Source organism: Punctularia strigosozonata (assembly GCF_000264995.1).
Source record: "Punctularia strigosozonata HHB-11173 SS5 unplaced genomic scaffold PUNSTscaffold_9, whole genome shotgun sequence".
Taxonomy (NCBI): Eukaryota; Fungi; Basidiomycota; class Agaricomycetes; order Corticiales; family Punctulariaceae; genus Punctularia; species Punctularia strigosozonata.
Genome location: NW_006767441.1, coordinates 53,758 through 67,077, shown reverse-complemented (window position 1 = coordinate 67,077; position 13,320 = coordinate 53,758). Strand labels below are relative to the sequence as shown.

At 53.2% G+C, this 13,320-nt stretch overlaps 4 protein-coding genes across 4 annotated transcripts; 1 reads left to right on the top strand and 3 right to left on the bottom strand.

Annotated features, from left to right (window-relative positions):
- Positions 1 to 124: 124 nt before the first annotated feature.
- On the bottom strand, positions 125 to 1,147 carry PUNSTDRAFT_71840 (uncharacterized protein; the record flags this gene model as incomplete). Its single annotated transcript, XM_007385180.1, has 5 exons — positions 125 to 439; positions 488 to 595; positions 668 to 872; positions 939 to 969; positions 1,030 to 1,147. Coding segments are annotated over 5 exons (777 nt in total), but the record flags the coding sequence as incomplete, so codon positions are not given.
- Positions 1,148 to 2,453: 1,306 nt separating this feature from the next.
- PUNSTDRAFT_104368 (uncharacterized protein) lies at positions 2,454 to 4,428 on the top strand. Its single transcript, XM_007385179.1, has 5 exons — positions 2,454 to 2,647; positions 2,708 to 3,081; positions 3,146 to 3,921; positions 3,982 to 4,271; positions 4,328 to 4,428. Exons 1-5 carry the CDS (start codon positions 2,556 to 2,558, stop codon positions 4,395 to 4,397), a joined length of 1,602 nt encoding a protein of 533 aa, XP_007385241.1. The 5' UTR covers positions 2,454 to 2,555; the 3' UTR covers positions 4,398 to 4,428.
- A 3,500-nt stretch (positions 4,429 to 7,928) lies between these two features.
- PUNSTDRAFT_20481 (uncharacterized protein) lies at positions 7,929 to 8,406 on the bottom strand (the record flags this gene model as incomplete). The annotated part of the gene is made up of 3 exons (XM_007385178.1): positions 7,929 to 8,010; positions 8,062 to 8,152; positions 8,253 to 8,406. Coding segments are annotated over 3 exons (327 nt in total), but the record flags the coding sequence as incomplete, so codon positions are not given.
- Positions 8,407 to 9,332: 926 nt separating this feature from the next.
- Positions 9,333 to 12,444, bottom strand: PUNSTDRAFT_135646 (uncharacterized protein; the record flags this gene model as incomplete). The annotated part of the gene is made up of 10 exons (XM_007385177.1): positions 9,333 to 9,357; positions 9,406 to 9,830; positions 9,886 to 11,063; positions 11,114 to 11,215; positions 11,267 to 11,329; positions 11,384 to 11,490; positions 11,541 to 11,669; positions 11,728 to 11,939; positions 11,990 to 12,151; positions 12,208 to 12,444. 10 exons carry the CDS (start codon positions 12,442 to 12,444, stop codon positions 9,333 to 9,335), a joined length of 2,640 nt encoding a protein of 879 aa, XP_007385239.1.
- Between the last annotated feature and the right edge of the window lie 876 nt (positions 12,445 to 13,320).

Here is a 13,320-nt window from a genome sequence, read left to right as displayed (position 1 = left end):
GCGGTGCAATTTGCTTATCATTATTCGCTTTGGACAGTTCATGTTGCTATCCAAGGGACGTTCGTACGAGGCGTAGAAACTACATGGTGTACAAGGGATACATACACGTTCGGCGCAGTAAAACCTAAACAAAATGTAATTTTGATGCAAAACAGCTCGCTATGGCGGTGGTGCAGAGGCCAACCATAAATCCTAGCGTGATGAGAGATACATCTCGTTCGATGGCCGGGCGAGCCTTGGATAGTTGGTTGTCTGCTTCGGCATCGAGGTTGGCGAAGGCCTCCTTCGTGTCAAGCTTCCGCTTCGGCTCCTCAATCGGGGCGTGCGTCACCGGCTGGGCGCTCTTATAACATTCGTCGAACGCGGGTAAGCCGTCCATGCTCGCGATGTTATTATCGTTCCAGTACGCCTTCAGCCCGTCCACGCAGATCGCTTCGACCTCGCCATCTTGGAGGCGGATCGTCTTTGCGCCGTCCTTCTCCGCGACTCCACCGCCATCAAAAGCGAGGTCCTTATTCTCCCGCTTGTAGGCGAAGTTGAGCAGCGCTGTGCGATGTTTTTGGAAGGTGTAGATCGGTACCGCGTAACCACACGACTGTAACATCCACGAATGCGTTTTCAGCATCACAGAAAAAAGACAGGCGACTTGAAGCGAGATAAAACCCACCGTGCCGGCTTTGTGCACCCTGATCTCGACGACCGCCCTTGAGCCGGGTGTGCGGGAGGAGAGGTCGATCCGCCGGTTGTACTCGGACGTGCCGAATTCGTGGACGACGGTGGTCCCGAAGAGGCGCAGGATCATAGCCGCGCCCTCGAAGGCGCTGAACATGATCGTAATTCGGCCGTTCTCCCGGACGTGCGCAGCTGTCTCGCTTCCTAAGAGCGTGCAGCGTCGGCTCAGTACAACGTTTAACGGTGCGATATCAAGGGGAGTAGACCCACCTGACCCAGCCATATCCTCATACCACACTGACAAGGGGACACTGATCATGAATAGGCTCTGCCCCATGGATTGACGACGGCCCGTACCTTCATTGGGGCTTTCGACGTGGAAACAACTTTTCAAGCCCTTGGGCGAGACATTGACATGCCCATGGGGAGATAGTGGGGCCGTTGCGACCCAGAACAGCTCCTGTTTCCGGATCCACGATCATGGTGACCCGGTGATGAGGTCCAATAGTGAGAATCAACCGAAGGTCGCTAGATTGCCGTGAGGCTGCTGCAGTTGTCGGGGAAGACACTCACAGCGGACTGGGGCAGGAGGAGGACGACCATGAAACGTCACGTGCATGGTGCCCACCAATTTCACTGTGTTAGCCCCGGGTCAGTGGTCTCTGCGACTCGATGGTGATATCCATGTACCATCGCGACCTAGACATGCACGAGTACTACTCTGCCATTCTTCTACGCGATGCAAGAGGTTTCATCTACATTGCTTTGGCTATATGCGATGTCTACGACCGCATCTGTTCACAAGCGGCGGCACCGTGGGTGGACTGATGCATCGCCCTTCAAGCTGAAGTACTTCTGCTACGAATGTCTATGACCGCACCCTTTACGCCCATGCTGCATGCCATTGGTACGACTATCTAGGCAATACGTTGCACGGCGTGTAATCTGCGAGTCTGTTTCGATCACTTCCGCTTTGGTTTCAGCTCGTCTCGGTCGTTCCTGCCGTCACGTGTGGCGGAAGCGAGCGAGATACAGTAGCGAACGACATGGTTTAATGGTGTTTTGCATACAGATCAATCCGCCGAACCTGTGTCATACTGCTCTGGGGGACTTGATGTGATAAGTTCATGCCCATCTCGTTGCATGATTGCTTCCCTCAACTGCCCCGCTAACTCTGGACATTCCGGTCCCTTCTTCATAGGAGACAGCGCCGCCGTCGCCGGGTCGCCTACCGCAAGTCGTTCCCCCCCCTAGACGGTCCGTTGAGAACGATCGGCGGATGCGGCATTTCGCCGACATCCGCGCTGGTCTGCTATATATCTCTGTCCATCGCGACTGAACCCTCATTTCGCGACTCTTGTTCATCCTCACCCGTCAGTTCACCCACAGCACATTCTGCCTTCCAATGTCTGGTTCAATGTCCTCTTGGCTTACCGCGTCCCTGCCGTTGCGAGTGTCGCGTCTCGTCAACGTCTACTCGTGGCGATTACAGTCGCCACCCTACAGACGATGGCTTCGACGCCGGGCGCTGGTTTCAATTCTACTCATCGGCGCACTCTATACCTGGATGGCCCCCTTCAACCATACCACCTCTCAACCTCCAGTCCACCCACTTGTCGGGTTGGTTCAAACCGCGACCGCGACTTTATCGACGCATGGGTCGGTGGAGACTGGTGTTCCGTTTGTCGCGAGGCCAAAAGTCGAGGCCCGCCCAGGTACGATCCGCCAGCAATCGATCTCTGACATGAACATCGACATTGATACCCATATACGCAGCGGCCGACAACCACCAGTATCGCACTGACGGGCTCCTCGTGGCGAACCCTAACGGTACCCATCCGATCCACGAGCTCATTGAGAAAGCGGAACACAAATGGGACACGATGTTGAAGCGCCAGAGCCGTTCTCTCCAAGAGGCGGTGTTGGAGTATAAACGGCGCTACGGGCGTCTCCCTCCGAAGGGTTTTGACCACTGGTCCGTCCTCATCCGGACCGAGTATAGGGAGCCGCAGAGCTAACGGGATATTTGTCGTAGGTGGGATTACGTCCAGGCCAACAAAGTCATGCTCCCCGACGAGTACGACCAGATAGACCACGACGTCGCGCACTTCTGGGCGATCTCTCCCAAGCAGCTCCGTGCCGCGCAGGCCGCGCACGAGGCTCACAAGGAGACGTACACGATCGGCAAGAACAGGCACGGGTACATCGACATCCTCAAAATGAGCTTCCACGAGAACACGAATCACGATCTGTACCTCGATGGCGCGTTCCAGATGATGGAGGTCCTTGAACCCATCGAGGAGTTCATCCCGCCTTTCCGCGCCGTCTTCAGTCCGCACGATGGCCCGAATTTGTTGTCGAGCTGGCAGATGAAGGAGGAGGCTCGCAAGGCCGTCGCTCAAGGCAAATGTGCGTGTTGTCTTTTACTTTCGATCTATCTCACAGACGTCGCGGCTGACGAGGTGTTCGAAAGACTTGGACCTTAACCATCTCCCTTCCTTGGAGAACGTCGGCTGGTTCACGGCGTGTCCGCCTACCTCACCGGCGCGCAAGGGCCCGCCCCGGACCGGGAATCAATCACGGCTCCCCCCGAACCTCGCCATCCCGAACCGCAACCGGACGTTCATTCATAGCCACATCAAGGCCATGGATCCCTGCCTTCACCCCTCCATTGTCGACACCCACGGCGAGTTCCTGCCTCACCCCATCGGCCCCCCTCTGCCGGACATCGTCTTCGCGCCCCAGTTCAGCTACAGCGCGTCCTTGCTCCACGGCGACATTCGCCCCGCGACACCGTTCAACTATATTGAGGACCTCGGCGAGAACGACCTGACGTGGGACCAGAAGGAGGCGACGGAGGAAGGGCGCCAGGGTCGACTTCTCTGGCACGGGAGCAACACCGGCGTGTACTGCTCAGATGAGGAGCGATGCTACCAGTCCCAGAGACAGCGCCTCGTCGCCCTCAGCGAGAACCGGACCGGCACCGTCGCACTCCTGCGCGAGCCGCCAGCGACGTCCCGCACCAGCCGACTCTGGAAGGAGACCCGCAGGATCGCCACCGATGACCACGCGCACTGGAACGTTACACAGGTCCCGCGGTCGACCATCGACGACTCTATGATGGATGTGCATTTCTCCGGCAGCCCGATGCAGTGCGATAAGGAGATGTGCGATGAGCTTGACCAGAAGTTCGACTGGCGCGGCAGCATGAGCTTGAAGGAGGCGAGCCGGTACAAATACGTCATGGACGTGAGTATGCCTTCATCCTATACCATCCGCGACGGCGGCTGACCATCGTCATCCCTTCAGGTCGACGGCAATGGCTGGTCGTCGAGGTTCAAGCGACTGATCACTAGCAACGCGATGGTTTTGAAGTCGTCCGTCTACCCCGAGTGGTTCACCGAGCGCATCTTGCCCTGGGTACATTACGTTCCGGTCCAAAACGACTACTCCGGCTTGCTCGATATCATGGCCTTCTTCCGTGGCGGCGTGAACGGCGACGCTGGCCACGATGAGCTCGCGCGCAAGATCGCCGATGCCGGCAAAGTCTGGAGCCAAACCATGTGGAGACGGGAGGACGTGACGGCGTACATGTTCAGGCAAGTGGTCATCTTTACTGCGATGCGACATTCTGTACTGACATTCTTTCCCTCAGGTTGATGCTCGAATATGCGCGACTGATGAGCAACAATCGCGCTGAGATGTCTTATGGGGCCTTGGTTTGATACGATCTTGCACATAACAAAATGTATATTTCACTGGACTTTGTTGTATAGAATATTGGTCGGGCTGAACACTCAACCCCCTAAGGATGTGCGCTCGGCATGCCTTGCCTTCACCGCATCCAAATGTTCGAAATTAGCAAACACATCCGAATATCTATCAAGCACGCTGTCGTTTTAATGGCGTTCGCGAACCTCGTGAGATGCGGGTTCACGCCGCACTTTCTCCCCCAGTCCGGATCGACCTAGACCGACCGCATCCTCTTCGCGCGGGTTTCGATGCGGAGTTCCTCCGCGGGCAGCTTCAAATCCCGGTGCTCCTGGAGATGTCTAATGACAAAGTGCACCACTCTTCCGGCAAGCAAGGACGTCGGCCAGCAGTGTATCCGCATCGTGTGTCGAAGTCCTTCTTGATGGTACGACAAGACCTCTTGCCCAAGTTTCGTGATTGCCGCGTGGAATCTCTTGAAGTCCGTGTATGTTCGGGAGTCCATCCTAAGCGCCGCGTATGATATCGAACGAGAAAACAACCATCAGCTTCACGTAGAATAGTAGAACGGTCATGATCTCGCTCGTGTCGAACGGATCAATGGCAGGTCTGGATGCCAAATAACATTCTGCTATTCCCGGTGCATAGGGGTGGTCGCACTAAAGATGAGCACCGGCGGCACCTAGGGGTCGACATTGTGACTCGGTATGTACATGTAAGGTAGGTAGGTAGGTAGATTGCCGACGAGGTCCCGGTAGCGGAACAGCCGGTTGCTGCGCTGCACATACGCCACTCGTGCAGTCGACAGCGTAAGAATATGCATGTCTCATTCCGTCACCGCCGGCACGTGACTCCGTTAATTGTACTTGTCAATGTTTGCGAACTCATTCTTGTTCTCTGGTGCTTCGCCCTTCTTCTCTTTTTGTCTTGGCTTTCTGTATATATGCGTGGATGCTATGTTTGATGCTGGATACCTCCCCCACTGAACTCACCTCTTCCTTGTCTCGAGCTTTCCTCAGCGACGTGGTGACATCGCTTCAAGTGATCTCTGAGACCTTTGATTTCTAAGACGTGGTGACGTCTCGTTGGTATCATCGCGTGGCATCTGCGCACCCCTCTTGAGTTGTCGTTGATCGACTGGCCCCTTCACCCGCATCTGGCTTTCTCAGACGCAGTCGCGTCTCATTACGCTCTTCAGTGGTGAGTAGGTTGACATGACAGTCCCTCTACACTACTTGCTCACAGACTCCTCGGACCCTATTCACTTCTAGCCGTCGTTGACCGACCGGCCTCGAGTAGCTCTTCGTCCTCCAGCGACGTTTGGCCTTCTGATATGGGCGGTTATTCTCAGTGACGTGGTGACGTCCCGTTGTTCTTGTACTGCCCCAGCTCTTCGTCAACGGCCTATTTTTCACCTGCGATCACTGTTGTCGGCATGGTGACATCTCTTGAGTGATTACAAGGCGTTGTAACGTCTCGCTGGTATTTCCTCATAGGATCGATTCCTTTTTGTACCGTGTTGTGGTATGTCTCCGTTGATTTCCCCCTGTTCATTCCGGCTGACGAAAATGTGTTGTCTCAACACTGGTGACCAAGATATCTTACACAACCTGGGAGTTCCCACTGGGTACATATGTATACAAGGTGGGCTCTGCCAGAGGTGGTGCTTAATACTTCACACCGTAATATATGGAGCATCTGTGATATATGTCAGTGACATGCTTTATACATACACCATACCAGTGCTCCTGGGTGGCATCTGTTCACATCTATAATGAAGGGTATTCCAATACTGGTATTTCACCGTGTATCATCCACCTTTTGCAGTATACTGCACTAATGGCATGTAATATGTTTGCTTCCCCAATTTCCCCGTAATTGAATACCAATCTCTATACAGGACATCAATTACGTCCAACACATGCACAGTGTGATACATCTAGGATGTATAAATTAGCTGAGCTATATTTGATGTAGGGATGTAGTACCACATCATGTTATATTACTACTCGTGATGTCCAAGTACTATCATGACATGCATGCTCAATCACAAATATGCATTAATAATGGGTCATGTCATACAGTATAGTACCATAGCCACTGTGTCACTTGCATTACATGGGACAACTATGTAGTCTATAGCATATATACCCTTATAGTATGTGTGCTGTGTGATAAGGTGGTATCTGTAGCTATATAGTCTGGCCAACACACAGTGCTTGTCACCTCCCATAGAAGGCAGATTATACATGTATTTGTATGACATGATCTGGTGAAATAAGGCTATACAGTGGTACAAATAGAAAAGGTCACCTCAACCATACATATAAACCTGATCTCCTCAGCCTGGTTCTATGTGAGCATATACTTACCACCTCAAATCAGTGATGAGTAATACTACCGCTCAGCCATGAGGCAGTGGCATACTAGTACACTGTCTACTCAAACCTACAGTCCAGACACCATGTAGTGATGCCCAATCATAAACCACATTTGTACACAGCAGGACACAGCCTGTTATTTATGTACTGCATGTGTGGGTAATGCTGCAGATGTAGCATATCTGTACCACACAAATATGTTATTTGACCATCCATGCAATACTACAGCTCAACCATAAGACAATTGTACATCACTATGGCCATACACGGCACCAGACAAGGCATGGTAACACACCAGATATTATTCCCACACATTCAACTATGATCTGACTGTCATAGATGAGGTTCTCAGATGGATTGTGATATATGACATGTATACCATCACTAAAATATCATTCCTCACGAGATGATATAATAAACGGTTTCAGTCGGAATTCATGTCTCATCGCTGACGGCTCTTAATTCACCGATATGATGCGCCCCTTCCGTTTTCAGCCAGCACACTCGGTCCTCGAACACGCCATGTCCCTTATCGTGCCTGAGCTTGCGTTCGCGTCTCTGCTCCTGACCTCGGTGGATGACCTTGTCCCGCCGGCCCGCCTCATCCGCGCAACAGCGAGCCTTTCATCATGTGCTTCCGACCACATATACATCGAGTGTTGAATCCGACGACGGGAGTATAAAGCACCGTGAGGTTCCCTCGATGCAGGTCGAAGATGGTCGCCCTCGCCCTCCTGGTGCTCCTGACGGCCGACCTCGTCCTAGCGGGGATCCGCATCGCACCTCCGCCCACTGGCGGGGAGGCTGTGCACATGGCTTGCCTTTTACGGAAAGGATGCCGCCGCATCCCGCCCTGCCTTTCGCCGAACTCAGCTGATTTGTATTCGTCCGTAATGGACAGGTACACGGCCAGTACGCAACATAAAATTGAATTGAAGCTGTATAGGTAAGATACTCTCCATCCGCAGCCTGTGATCTACGCATCCCTCCTTCCGTATAATGGCGTTCCGGCGCTTCGAACATCAATATGTGCTGCCGTATCTACTCATGAGACTGGCCACGAGCCATGCTCGTCATGTCGTCCCTGTTGAATCTTCCGAGGGCATCCAGGAGTTCTGATCGATATGGGCCAGAAGAGGCTTCAGTGGTGGAGAGTTCCTTGTGGGGATGAGAGTCGATTCGGTACCGCGGTCGAATAATGTCGGTCCTCAATTCAATCGGACGATCGCAGCCATGAATCCGATAGCTGAGCGCGACAGTCAGTAGTAAGACAGCGAGAGATACGCGACAAACTCACTACAGACCACATGCATTACAGACTGTCCTTCGTCTCGCATCCCTTCGCCATACCGTCGTTATCGAGGTATCACAGTTCTCACATCGCAGTACTAAACACGAGTCAGGTTACAACATTATCTGAGGTAGAGGGGTGCTTACAGAGCATCTGATGACCGAATGAAATGCGGACATGCTTGCCGTCTCGCGGACGGGCTTTGCCATTCTGCAAGAAGTTTAGTAGCTGAAGATGGGGTGTTTCGGGACGACTCACCCGCTGGAAGTACAGACCGCACGCGTTACATGTTCGCTTGCCATCCTGACCACGGCGCCAGTTCGCACTGTGTGTGATACCGCAGTTAGAACACTGAAACTTGACCCGGACACCGTTAGAGTAGGGGGATTCGTTTGTTGGAGTCGGTGTCCCAGCCTTTCCACTGCAACAGGAAAGGGAGAGTAATTGCTAAGTGAGAGGAAGGGACAGTGAAGCTCAAAAGTACCTGTCCTCATTGGATTCATCGTCCAAGATGTCGCCATTGGAGAAAGCTGTTGCGTTGCCATTACGGCTTTGTGCCGGGTCGTCATCGCTTTCGAACTGCGTGGATGAGACGTCAATACTCGATGGCATGCGCACAGGACTCGTTGAAAGCTCTCGCATACCGCTGACGACAATCCACTTCATTGCTCCGTCGAGTTCGAGGCAGGTACCGACTTCATGCCGCGACGACGTCCAGTAGATTTTACGGGCTGTGATGTCACTGCAGTAGGTCTTGTTAAGGTTGAAAGGTCGCTGTCACTTGGTGAAAAGTACGAGAACCCGAGCGAGGAAGACTGGATGTTCAAGGAAAAGGATTCGTGCCCATGCATGGTGTCCTCAGCATAAGCACCATTCGAAAGCAAGAGGAGATAGTGCCGCGATCGTGTTGAGGACGTCGAGGTTGAACTTGGTGGATAGTTCTGGGCGGCGAAATTTAGGGAGCTGAGATGGTGTTCGAAGGGTGCCGCTTACGGTTGACTTTGTTTTCTATACGTGTACATTGCTCGTGTTGGGTGGGTGGAAGCCGGAGATCGGAGCGCCTCCACGCTTCTGGTTGGCCGAACATGTGGCGCGACAGACCTACAATCACGGTAATCTTTTTTCAGTCGCTCAATCAAGAAGGCAGAGAATAGCAGCACGGATATATTGACGAGACAAACTTCAAAGTGCGCAGGTATAATAAATACGAAGAATCCTAGGCGACACAGGTGCTACACGCAGTCTGTACGGCGACGAGTGCCATGAGGTCGAAATTATCAAGCGGCGGTCTTGCGTGAGCGCCTGGAACGTGTCGTTAGTTTTTGCAAATCGATCCGAAAAGAGGCTTACTTCGCAGGCTTCGGCATTGCAGTGGGCGATTCGATCGCGCGCTTGGTCCCCGCCGTTTCGGTTAGCACGGAGTTGCCGGACATGCGATTCTCAGCAGCACGACGTAACGCCCAGCTGACATCAGCAACTGTGGATGCAAAATCCTTTGCACGCTTCGCGCCGCAGGCCGTCTGAGCAAACCACGCGAGCGAAACAACGAGCATCGAAACACCATTCTTGCCAGACTTCAGAGTAGACCAGTCAGCAAGGTCACCCTCGCATTTCGGCGGCCAAACGAGTCCGCGCCATGCTGGCTGGTTCTCACACCACCATTGTCGCCAAGCACCGAGTGAGTCAGCTGAGATCTTCGGCACCGCAGCGTAGTTGCGAGTTTTGTTCCACTTGGAAACAAAATCGGGGCGGCTGCCAGTTCTCAAGCGCTGTGACTGACGCGCTTATCGTTCAGCCTGTTGTAACAAAGCAAAAATGTAAGCAACTCACATCGTCGACATAACCCCTGGACGTTTGGAAGAGAATAAAGTTCGCGATCATATCTTCGAACCCCTTGCAGCTACTCTCACTGCAGACGGTGTCGAGATACTTGACGGCGTCAACGAACCAGTCCGGAAATACACCTTGAGACTCTATGACACGAGAAATGATGTCCGTTGGAGTCATCGCCAAAGAGAATGTCGGATGACCGCCTCTTCCGTTAGCACGGCGGGTGGGGCGAATCGGCGAGTGGGAAGCCTCGGCAGCTTTGGCAGATGGGCGTCTAGAGCGTTTGGTAGTGCGAGAGGAAAGCGCCTGGTTGGCCTCACGCGCGTCCTCTTCTTCCTCCTGCTGTGCAATAGTAAAGGCTTGAGCAGGTTGTACTGAAGGGGAAGGAGAGAGCACGGAGCTCTGCGGGTGAGCGCCGCCACAGTTTGACGGGGCTGCAGACGATAAAGGAGACTGATCAGCTTCGCGTGTGGCCAAGACGTTGTCCTCTCTAACGTCTTCGGCTGCATCCTTGGACGGAGTCCCCGATGGGAGAGGAGGCGTGGGAGGCGATGTGGAGGAGGACGGCGAGCGGCTAGCCTTAGAATGCGCAGGCTGCGTGAGACATTTGTCCTGGTCAGCTTCGGAATCGAAGCACGAATCATCCATGAGATCTCCGTTGCTTTCGTCATCCTCCAAAGGAGCTGGCGCATCGGGGAAGCTATCAGTGGGGCTGGGAGCACGGCTTGGCTTTCCCTGGCGAGATTTGAGATAACGTTTTGCAGCGTCGGAGAATTCTGCACCGGTCGCGGCGGATATAGAATTGTTAGGGCGGGCGCGCATGACCGAGGCTAGTTGCGACTGAGCAGGCTGTATAGCCTTGGATCGACGAACGGCGTCATGATCCACCGCGATCTCGCGCGGAGCACTCGGTTGCTGTTCCTCTGCAGAAACCGGGCGTTTCGATAGGCGATGAACTGTGACATCGGGCGCGTGACCGGCATGGATACCAGATCCACGATCAGCCGCAGAAGAGCGATCGATAGGAGCGGCACCGTTGATGGAAGACTCCGAAGGGTCAATAGCAGAGTTATCGCCGGTGAGAGCTTTGGTGGCTTCTGCAGTGCTACCGGTGGGAGCCTCAGAAGGACGCAGGTTGACAGAAGATTCGGATGGTGGCAAGACGACCAGGACGTCGTCTATGCTATGCATTAGCTCATGAACCGTACGATATCATAAGCACACTTACCATCATCGGACTCTTCGGATTCGGGAGGCAGCTTTTCCTTAGCGCTCGAGGCACTGCCCGCCGAGGTTCCATCAGGGATCAAAGGTTTATCGTCATCGTCGTCTAGATCGCACGATTAGGGGTAAAGTCATCGCATAGGAACGTTGTACCCACCAGGATCCATAATCTCCAGGGTCTTGATGAATGCTTCCGCCAGAGCCGCACACTCCTGTTTTGCTATTCGTGGCTTGAGTAAAATGGTCGCGTGCGGACAATAACACGAAGACGTACTGAACACATTGTTCGCCCAGTCTTCGAAGTGATCGATAACATCTTGCTGGAAGCGAGGATGGAACGCGCTAAAATGAGCTCCTTGCAATGTCCGATCGACCGATATGCTGTGAGCATGTTATGATATACTCATGCTCGATGAATTCGTGCTCCTCACAATGAAGTCTTGATTTTTCCATCGTCTGCGTAGTCGGGACCGGCGAGGAGAACACCTCCGACGAGGTTGGTATGCTCACGGAGTCCGACGAGGAAGTTCTGAACAGTGTGAGCCACATTCGGCATGTTCCTATTGACCAGTTCAGTTCTGGTTCTTTTCTTGACAAGCGCATCACGAATCACATTACCTCATGAAGCGATGCGCGCGCGCATCATCTTCCTCGTCCGAAAACGAGTCTGTATCCTTCGCTTCATCCTCGCGGTATGCCTCCACTTGCTCCTTCACGGCATCCGACTCCTTCTCCAACCTATTAGCCAGCCACTCTGCCCTGAATGCTACCAGCACGGGCGGATCTTCGCCCTTCTGCTGGCAAAGTAACTTGCGGTTCGCCCAATCGACCTGACAACCGCGTTGATAAGCCATGCAGGAAAAACAAAATCATGGCTTACGTCGAACTTCGGTTTCAATCTCTTCCAGTGCAAGGTAGAGTACGCTTGCCATGATGTTTGCTTCTTCTTACGCTTGCCGGCGAGCACGAGCTCGAGGAGCTTGGACTTGCCAAAACCCGACGGAGTGGATCGGGCATGGTTTGGAAACCAATTCTTGACTTGCTGCAAGCGAAACACGTCAGTTTGTCTCTAGCTAAGCGTACAAGTCAATGACTTACCTTGGTAACAGCCATACGGCGCTCGTTCACTTCGGGCAAGACCATCGCTTTCGCAATGTCGCCGTTGACAGAGCGCAGCTCAGCATCGCTTGGATTAACCGGGAACTCCTTGAGAAATCCGGCGATGGCGACAGGCCAGAACAAGTGCAAGGTGTGTTGCTTGCGGTGATCGCGATACTTCGGCAGATGGAGTTGAAGCCAGTGAGTCTGAAGCTTAGACATTTTACCGCGCGGCATGTTGGGTAAGATCGATAGCAGCAGATACTAGTGAGGAGTGTCCGAACGCGTGTACGTTTGGTCGAAGTTCTCTCGGATTGGCCTTGTCTTATATATCGGTACTGGGCCTGTCATACAGCCCGTCGGATCGGGTCTCTGTCATCAAATCGTCTCGAGATGGATTGCCAACGACCCCTGATACTCCCCGTCGCCAGCTTTCTGACCTTCATCTGGTTTCACCCTGCACTGTGGCTGCTGCGCTGAATTTTTCTGCAGACAGCATTCCGGTTTTTGCAAAAGAAACATCGAACAACAGACTTTACGATCTCGGTGGCATCTCAGTCGGCCTCACGTTCCTCGCTTCCGTGCACTTCACTCTGCGTGAAGCCTTCTTTACGCGGTGCTAGAATTCGGGGCAAACGTGGTCATGGGCGCGATCAAGGCGTACCGCGCTACGATTTGATTATGAGAAGGTAGGCATTTCTCATTTCATTCGACCGTTAGCAGGGTTACCACCTGGACACTCTCGCGATACTCGCAACTGCTCATGCGTGGACGTTCTGATGCCCGATATTTTCAAAGCAGTTGTCGAATGGGATGCTCTACGGTTCCGCTGATTTGTTGACCCGGTACGCATGATCTCGCGCAGCTTTTGATCTCATGGTTTTTGCCGATATGCCTTTTTTTTGCCTAGCCCTCGGAGCTCACCGCAGGTCATCAAATTTGGTCGTTGGTGTGGCCAAGACGTCTTGAAAAGCACGAGTAGGAGACAGTGATTCGTTCTACAGTGACCATTTGCTCGTGGTATGTTGATCTTCCGTACGAACTGTACTTTGTCCATAGAATCACGAATGATTCACTGAATTCATCTCACTTCTTACTTCGAAGGCATCTCTG

Coding starts and splice junctions, on each gene's coding strand:
- PUNSTDRAFT_104368 (XM_007385179.1), top strand. CDS start 2,556: ATGTTGAAGCGCCAGAGCCGTTCTCTCCAAGAGGCGGTGTTGGAGTAT. Junction 2,648..2,707: donor CCGAAGGGTTTTGACCACTG/GTCCGTCCTCAT, acceptor TATTTGTCGTAG/GTGGGATTACGTCCAGGCCA. Junction 4,272..4,327: donor GTGACGGCGTACATGTTCAG/GCAAGTGGTCAT, acceptor TCTTTCCCTCAG/GTTGATGCTCGAATATGCGC.